We start from the raw sequence: 9630 nt of genomic DNA, 5'->3' as shown, positions 1-9630 counted from the left end.
ATGATTCTATGATTCTAAATGCAGAGCTTTTCGTTTTCATTGAAACAATATTTGACTTTCATTCTTCCTCTGAATTTCAGAGAAATGGCAGTGATTTTGCATTAAACATTACAAGTATGACTTCCATTCTAAATGACATGGAATACTAATGCAACTGGAAAGTGGTATGTTTAACAATGCTGTAAAATTAATGGGTTGAAGTGATGTCTGTGAAAAACACTATGTGTCCCTATCCATTTTTGTTGTCTTTTCTGTGAGGATAGCTTAAGAAAAGTCAGTAGTAACTGTGGTGGGGTTAGTGTTAAAAAGTATCTGTATCATTTTAACCAGTAAAAGTGTAAAATCCCTGAATCTACAGTTAAGATGTTTCTGGTTAGAAAGTAGTATTTTTTTACAAATGTTTATGTAGACCATAACAGCACTAAGGTAGGTTTCTGTGTGTATCTTGAACTAGCCTGCCAAGGAAACAGGGAGTGGTGGTGAGGATGGTACTGAACTGCTTGTTTCTGCTACCATATGAACTTTTCCAGAATTCAGTGTCATTGGAGTTTCTTAAAATATAAATATTACCATAAGCTTGTAGTGATTATTGTTCATGATTTATATTATGGGGCTCATAAACTGTTTTCGCTTGTATACTTTTATTGCTGCTTGCTTCCAGCTGCGAATGTCCATAGAAGGATACATTCATCTACTTGAGCAAAGCTGTGCAAGTGTACCGCTGTTTGGGAATCTTTTGAAAAATCAGTCTCTATTATCTCTTTCAGAATCTTATCTGTTCAGAGTGTGGAGATGAATTTACTTTACAGAGTCAGCTGTCCATACACATGGAAGAACATCGTCAAGAATTGGCAGGCAGTAGGATCCACAGCTGCAAGTCTTGCAAAAAGGAATTTGAAACTTCCTCACAGCTAAAGGAGCATATGAAAACTCACTATAAAATAAGGTGACAATGACAGGATTGTAACAAAATGAGCAGATGTTACTTTTATGGTGATAGCTGGGGGAAACAAGAGTAGCATTTCCAGTCAGCAAAGTACCATGATCTATGCAGATCATTTCTTTTCTTTGGTATGCTGTTATGAAATGGCATTTGTTTTTTAAAACCTTGCTAAAGTAGGTGGTTATATTTGGAGGCCTTTTTCTTGTGCTGTTTTCGTATTTAGGCACCTATGCTAAGCATAGTTGCGTCTGCTAGCTATTTGTAAACACAGGCAAAGTTTTTCTGATATAGAGTGCTTTTTGAAGTGTGTTTGTGTGTGATTTTAAAGGCTAATGACAGTACATTGAAGAAAATGTATACTAATTTTACGTAGCAGTTATTGTAATTGCAAAAATCCTAATACTTACCTTCTGCAAAGAAATAAGTTGTTCTTGCAGTTTAATCGTCTTTTGCAAGTAGCCCTCACCACAACCTGCTGTGAGTTTCTTGTAAATCTGAGAAAGCACAAAATGATGGGGAAAAAACGGACTTAAATGCTGTTCCTACTTTCAGTGAAAATTTGTTCTGCCCTTTCTTTCAGCTCTCTAGTTTAACTTCACTTTTAGGAAGGTGAAATTTACTTTTAAGTTAGAAGGAAGAAAAACTTACTTCTGTTGGTTTAGTTTATACATTAAGAAAGCCTAAGGTTTATGACAGGTGGTCTCTCTTTTAATCTTTATTCTGTTTCTGTAAAAAACAGATGGGAAAAACATATTTAAAAATGAGAAATATTGGGTATTTCCAATTACTTTTATTAGCAGATGATGCAGGTTGTGAGATCTTAATAGTTGTGTTCCAGAAGGTTTAAAAAAGTATTGTTGTAGATTTCCATTTGCAAACTGAAAATTGAGGTAAAGTTGTTATGTTTCTATTGAGTTATATAATATTATACACAAAAAACTTCCTTGTTGTGGACATCTCCTGTGTAAGTTAGGATGAATAAATAAAGAATGGATGAATGACTCTGATATGGCTGTGATTTTGAGAGAGTATTATGCATGCTACATTCTGATACAAATGAAATATAAGTGCTCCACAAAAATTTATCTTTATTCTCATAAACATGGATTATTTCTGGATTCAGAGCTTCCTTAAATAAGATTCACCTTATTTATCAGTTCAGATGTAGAAACATGTTGCATTTGTATTCAAGAAACTACTGTCTGTAAGGGTGCTTTACTGTCCTTTCACCAGCAGTACCAGTAGAATCCATGTATGTGAGCCAGGTTAATGAATTGCATAAGTTGTCCTGCTCCACCTTCTGTGTTTCAGTAGAAGTAGTTTTGAAAGGAAAACATGGACATTCTGATTTTTTTTAATTTATTATTTGACACAATCCTCTCATATTGTTCCGATGACTTATGAAAAGTTAACATTTGACCTAATCTGTTTGACTATATATAAAGTTCAAAGACATACACCAATAGTTAAAAATCTTACTCTATGATTCCTGCTTTTCATTGTAAAATAAGCTTAAAAAAATTTTTAGGATTTAAAATCATGAAGAGCCTTGTTCCCTTAAGTTTTTTTCATAAAATGGTTGCACTTTTCCGTCCCAATAAGGTTGGGACTTTTGAATGGAAACTATTGCAAACATTTGAATGGAAAACTATTATGAAGTTATAATTTAAATATAGTATCTACCTTTTGCTAAAAAGAACATGGTCATTATAACTCTAAATGAGGGAATATTTTAGAAGGTGGTCTGATCTGTCCCTGCGGTTATCTCCAAATTGGCTATTATTTCTTTTATTAAAATGCCACAGCTATAGTTGAAAGAGATGATGTTGCTCATCAGAGAGTATTTTCTGACAGTCAGGCTGGTCTAGATCTGTCCTGAGATGGAAAGAAGAAGAGGTTCTAATATCTGTGCTGTTCAGTGTCCTACTCTTCAGTCTTCAGTCAATTTTACTCTGGATACTTCAGTAAATTTTGATAGATACAATTAATATGTAAAAGTAAAATATATTACCCAAACTCTGTGCTCGCTTTGCAAGAGTATAAAAAGAGTTTAAAAACACATGTAATATTTGTTTGAAGTAATTGGATGGGAAAATGTGCTTTCCTTCAAATACACACTGAATATCAATGTTCTCTTAAAGTAGAAAGATGCATCATTTGAGCAGAAGTTTAATGATTTCCTGTGTTATGCACGGACTGTTACTCCCCTGCTATTTTTTATATTGTTATACCAACTTGTGTTTCAAGGTGGTGGTGTATTTTGCACATCTGGTCCACGTTAGCTAATTCTTATTTCTCAGTTGCTCAGAAAAACACCAGGTATTTAAAGTTGTATAATTTCAGTTAGCTTTAAGCAGTACTGACAAGCTGGATTACTGCGTAGGTGTAAATACTCGGGCACTATGGAAAATGTGGAGTGCTCTAGATACCATGCTGCCTTCTGGTTTCGCCTTCTTTAGCTGAGTTGTTGTAAATGGTCTTTTAATATCCCCTAAGTTTTCTTTTTTCTTTTTTTTTTCCAGCATAAAATCAGTGGGGTTTTTTTTCCACGTTGCTGTTTTTCAGCAGTCATTTAAACTAATTAGTTTTATTTGTAGAGGAATGAATTATGGGAGCTTATATCATCTGTTACCATGTCTCTGTGGAGACTGTGATTTGTATTTGAGGAGCAGTGGTGAATATTTGGGTTGTTGAATTCTTAACCTGTTTTTGTTAGACCTCAGCAACTGCATTTGTGCTCTACTTCGTGAGATCTTCCTATTCTAGTTAAGAACAAAAGTCTTGCTGTGTTCAGGCAAAAGAAGTAAAGTTGCACAGAGTTGAAAGTTCCTACCAAAATAGTAGTTGTGAAATCACTGTACACTTCTAGCAGAATTTACAGTGAAAATGTCTCTAGAGAACCTCTAAGAAGTATCAATTTTATTACAGAAATAACTGTAAAATTCTTGGTGTTTGTAGGTACTTAGAAAAGTGCTGCATTTACATTGTTCTTTTAGTATCATTAAAGAGTGTGATTTTTAGCTGTTGCAGCTGATACTATACATTGGCATCAAATTTACACTGTATGTTAAAAAATGATGGGGTAAAATCAGCTTCTTCAAAATAATGTTTAATATTAGGATTAAGAGGATTTTATTTAAACTATTTTTTTTTTTTTTTTTAAATGACAGGGTATCAAATACCAGATCTTATAACAGAAATATTGACAGAAGTGGGTTTACCTATTCCTGTCCCCACTGTGGAAAGACGTTCCAGAAGCCGAGTCAGTTAACACGACATGTTAGGATACACACAGGTAAGACTGTGGAAATATTTTTTTTTAGTTTGCATTTGTGAAATGCTAAATATTTTTCTCCCAGTCGGGACTTGAAATAGTATTAATACATCTAGCTCATTAGATGCTGTTTTAAACCTGTTGGTTTAAAACACCCTTTAGGTAATTCCTTTTGCTTATGAAATTTATATGCTTTTAAAAATCTTTTTAACTCTTTCTAATGATATACATCTGGAAATTTTAAGTACTTTACAGATTTTATTTGTTACAGAATACCAGTTTTGGTACTTAAAGTTTCAATGGGCCCTAAAATTGGAATACCTAGATAAGGGCTAGTCAAGGTACTCTAAATAAGATCTTACATACTCTAGAGAATAGGTTCTAAAATTTACAATCACAAAAAGAGTAGAAATACAGGAGAATGAATAATACTACTAATATAGTGGCCTTGTTTGTGTTTTTAGATTCATTTATTTAAATTTACTGCCATATACTTTCTGTACTTAAGTGTAACTGCCATTTTCAGGATGTCCAAAGTGAGCTTGCGAGGTGATAAGCCTAGACTGTAGTTTTGGTACTTGAAGAAGACCAGGTGACTGTTCAGTTTTCCAGAACGAATAGTAGATGGTTTTTGCAAAATTAGTGTAATAAATATGTGCATTTGTTTAACCCTTAAGCAATTGAAATAACTGAAAAATGCTAAGTATAAAATAATACAAAAGTTTTTGAAGTGTACAGAGAACTGTAAGAATAGTTCTCAAGTTTTAGCCAGACATACATAATATAGCATAAGTTTGGCTTTAAACAAAACCTTCATTGAAGGTGCTCAAGTGATCTGCAACATATATGTATTTTCCATCTTGTGTATAAATTGCTGTTTGTCTAGTTTTTAGCTGATTAAAGTAGTAAATTATGTAAGCGTGCAATGTTGTTTGTATTAGCAGTCTGTTCAGACAGAGTTGCCATGTACAAGAATGACTTTGTTTGCCAAGGGAGAAATAAAAATTCTGTTGTGTGACTCTTAGGAATCTTTTTAAGCTTTATAATTTGATTGTAAAACAGTAACGCAAGAGGTCACCCTTGTACCTGCTTTAAAAGTTGCCTCAAAGTAATATCCAAAAAAAGTCATTGAAAATTAACTTTCTTATTTTAGAGTTTTGTATCTATTTGGTACATTATTTTAGCTTATTCTAGTCAGAGTTAAAGAAATGAGATTATAGTTCATTGAGGAGACTTTTCTAAAGCTTCAAAAAGTTCAAGAGCATTTATAGTTCTTTTGAAGAGTAAAAAGACATTTGTCTTTTGGGAAACAGAAAATGTAGCCCCAATATGCACATGATGGTAGGTCATTTTAAGTTCCGAATAGCTAGTGAATATTCATTTAATTTGTGAAGTATGTTATTACTTAAAACCTGCAGACAATCTGTCTGGCGTCCAATTGCTTTAGGTACTGTAAAATACGTAGGAAAGAAGAACTCTGTTTTAAACAATTTAGAATACTTAAGTCTTTAATTGTTAACAGAGCATGTCTGTGCTACATGTACAGCATTACATTAGTGTCTTAATTGCAATACCTTTTTTGTTCATAGCTATTAATTTCAAGCACTTAAACCCTTTGGGAGAGAAAATTCTAACTCTCAGGGACTGCAATTCCCATATTAATAACTAAGTAATGAACCCTCCATTCCCTCTCCCAAATCTGTATTTCATTAAGTTATACTTGAGAAATACAGAAATTCCACATTTCCACACTAGAATTAAGGTTTAGTTTTTATAATGAAATTTACTTAAATAGGCAGATTTAACCTGAAGCAGTACTTCTATGTGTCCACCAGCAACTCTTAGTGGAAGCTAAGCCTTTTACCTGTGAAAGCCCAATATGAATTTTGTCACTGTATTTCAAGAAGATTTGAATCAGTGTTCTGTATTTTAATCTATATTAAAAGATACACAGCTAAAACCCACAGACCTTAAAGCATCTTCAAAAGCTGTAAGCAGCAGGACAGAAAATATACATTCCTTCAGAGTTGATACTGCGAGTTATATGCTTGTAGTCTATTTCAGAAAATAGCTGCTTTTATTTCAAACAATGTGAATTTAATTAAGAATTAATAATTTTAAACTAGGTGTAATTACAGCTATATAATTAGAAGTCATATAAAAATATTCATTAAAACTGCTTTAGCGTGCATAATATTTAGCACATGCTAGTACTTACTGGTGTAGCAGACATAATGTACAGCATGCCTGTAGTGTTTTTGCTATAGAAATGTGCAAAGGCAAAGTGGAGTTACCACAGCTAAGCTGTTTCACTAAAAGAAGAAAAAAGTAATCTGAGTTCACAGTGGAGATTTCCAGTAGTCAGTTAAGACACATGGTTGCAAGAAACTGAACTTTGTTCTTACTATCTGTGTGTTTAAAATATGTAGCTTTGTAATATGTTAATGCAGGTCTAGTCACTTACAATTTCTGGGGAGTTTTTCATGGTTAATCTGTTCATGTACAAATAACTAAGTATGCACAGCACTGAGAACACCAAAATCAGGAAATAGTGACAGAGCATTCCTGAACATCGCCTACATTTTCTTTAAAGTTCAGTAGTAATATGAACATTCCAGGTTTTAAAATTATTTTTTGAGCAGGGCTGTCTCATATAATAAAAACATTATTTCATTGCACGGTTTCAGTAAGTGGTTGTAAAGAATGAATGCCTATTAATATTTACTGGTGAGTGGGAACCATAGGCCATCTTTTGCAGTGTTGCTGTAAGACTTCTTGATTTTAGACTAAATAAAAGGTTCAATTTTGGACTGTTAGTTATTTATTACTGTGCATTCCACCCTCTGCTCCCGGGTTTTTTTTTGTGTAGGTGTATGCATTTTATAGGATTTGGTATAAAAGAATGGCATATGTGTGTTTGGGTTTTTTTTTCTTTTCCTCCAGTAGTTTTGCGTAGCAGCTTCTGAGATCTTCCAAACCACAAGTTGAGGAAAGCTGTTCTAAATAATTGTTTCATGCAAGTTTTATTTATTTTACACATTTTAACTGATCATCATGAGCTAGGTCATAAAACTTTTTCACAAAGCTACATCTTTATCAAAGTAGATGCTGAGATTGGTGGTTGAGGTAAACAGTTTCGTTGTCAAAACACCTAATAATGTATGTTTCTGTGTTTGTGTGTGTGTATGTACAGATATCTATATGCAGTATTTTATTTTAACTGATACAATTTTTCATTTAGATACAGGAAACTTCTAACGTTTATTTAAAGCCCCTTACCGCACATCCTTCTTTTTTTCCTTTTCAGGTGAAAGACCTTTTAAATGCAGTGAATGTGGAAAAGCCTTTAACCAGAAGGGGGCATTGCAGACCCATATGATCAAGCACACTGGTGAAAAACCCCACGCTTGTGCCTTTTGTCCTGCAGCCTTTTCTCAGAAAGGCAATCTTCAGTCACACATACAGAGAGTTCATTCAGAGGTAAATACAATATTCATAAAGTAGTTGGTGCTAATATACTGCTTATTTCATTTTCGGTATTTAAATTATGCTGTTTGCTATTCCTATGCTTTCTGCAGCCAATATAGATTTACTGCTGTAGTATAGATTCTAGTTTGTTGGTTTTACCTGCAAGCTTTCCTAAAATAGCTTAATCTGTATAAATGTGTACTTAGGATAAGTAGCAAAACCTTCATTTACCATTGTCTTTTCAGTACATTGATAGATTAATAAATTATTAATGGGTTTAGGTGTATAAAAATGTACCTGTGTCAGTCTTGGGAGAACGAGGGCTAGAATCAGATGAAAGTAAGCCAAAAGCAGCAAAGCAGAAAATGGTGAAAAATTTCAAGGCCAAACAGCAACCCACTAACTCCATCATAGAGCATACTTGCAGTTTGTCTTTGAAGTCTATATCTTACAGCCTTTTTCAGAGGTTTTTCCGTTACAGGCAGAAGAAAATTACAAAATAAGATAAAAACCATTGTTGTCTCAGACCTCTTTATGCTGATTTTTTCTTCTTTATGACAGAAAATTTTTAATATTCAAAAGGTACTGCTATGATAATGTAATATAATCTTCTGAGCAACATTGGCTATGCAACTTTGTTCAGTAATTTCCATGCTAACTTTAGTATTTAGTGGTTGGAATACCCATAGAAAGAGACCTAGTTTTGTTTTGGAAGGTATAAACTGATAGACTTTATGCTGATTTTTTCTTCTTTATGACAGAAAATTTTTAATATTCAAAAGGTACTGCTATGATAATGTAATATAATCTTCTGAGCAACATTGGCTATGCAACTTTGTTCAGTAATTTCCATGCTAACTTTAGTATTTAGTGGTTGGAATACCCATAGAAAGAGACCTAGTTTTGTTTTGGAAGGTATAAACTGATAGAGGCAGGTTTTTTTCTTTTCTCTTTTTTTTCCTGCATGCAGAACATCTCTGCTCTCACTCTTTTTTTTCCCCGAACTCTGAGATTTGTTTTCTTGTTTTCCATTTTTGTGTTACAATGGTAGATCTTATTTATTGCATTTTTTTACTAAGGATCCTTTTAGTGTGTTAGAGTTTCTTACTTTTCAGATATGGTCCTTCGTTGAATATGTCTTAGTGTTTTGTATTACGCTCAATTGTATTATATTGTATGTTTACATTTCGTATGACTTTGTAACTAGCCTTCCTCACTGATCACAGCTCCCTATATGCTATAGCTTTTGCTATGTAAAAAAAATGCACCAATGTTAATTTCATAATTTACATTGATTTTTTTTCAATATTACAAGATTGTTGGGGATCAAGCCAAAAATATTTTTCACTTTTTTCTCTGTTACTCTGTGTTTCTGTAAGGAGGGGGGAAAAAAAAAAGTTAGTTGTTGGATAAGGGACTTTAAATAAACGCGATCTCTTGATCACATTTTATGCTATGTTTCGTGATCCTGAGCCTATATTTTAGTTAATGCTTTGGATCATTGTTGATTTTTTTTTTTTTCTTTCTTTCTTTCTTTCTATCGCTGTGTTTCATTCAAGATTGCATGCAGAACTCTATTAATTCTTCATTTTATCCTGAGACAGTCACAAAATAACATTACATGTGATAATGAAACAGGTTGATTCTCACTTTATATATCACAGTTTAGTCATACCTGTATTTTATTAGTCAATACCTCTTTCTGAAAGTCTTGTTACAGGTTTAAGCTAGTGTCAGAAAATACAAAATTCCATACTGTGTTGCAAGCAGCATGTTTTCTTTTGACGACTTTGTTGTTCCCTACGTATTGAAAGTACTGCACTGGTTCTTACTGCTATGTGATAGACTGAGGAAGAGGGGGAGGTGAGGATGGTTGGAATCTGCAAATTTGGCTGCTTTAATTATCTCAACTGCTTGGCCTGAAAGTCCCAAACAAGTTCCTGCT

The 9630-nt window shown here is 33.3% G+C and overlaps 1 protein-coding gene across 1 annotated transcript in view; it reads left to right on the top strand.

The window, feature by feature from the left end:
* Positions 1 to 767: 767 nt before the first annotated feature.
* LOC104072370 (zinc finger protein 236-like) overlaps positions 768 to 9630 on the top strand; it is a gene marked incomplete at its 5' end in the record, with an annotated part of 31672 nt that continues 22809 nt past the window's right edge. Inside the window, 3 exons of the mRNA XM_009580927.1 lie at positions 768 to 946; positions 4114 to 4238; positions 7525 to 7697. Coding sequence (XP_009579222.1) covers positions 768 to 946; positions 4114 to 4238; positions 7525 to 7697 — 477 coding nt within the window. The remainder of the gene's footprint in view (positions 947 to 4113; positions 4239 to 7524; positions 7698 to 9630) is intronic.

The sequence above is a fragment of the Fulmarus glacialis genome, unplaced genomic scaffold, assembly GCF_000690835.1.
Source record: "Fulmarus glacialis isolate BGI_N327 unplaced genomic scaffold, ASM69083v1 scaffold1737, whole genome shotgun sequence".
NCBI lineage: Eukaryota > Metazoa > Chordata > Aves > Procellariiformes > Procellariidae > Fulmarus > Fulmarus glacialis.
This window is presented reverse-complemented; position numbering and strand designations above follow the sequence as displayed.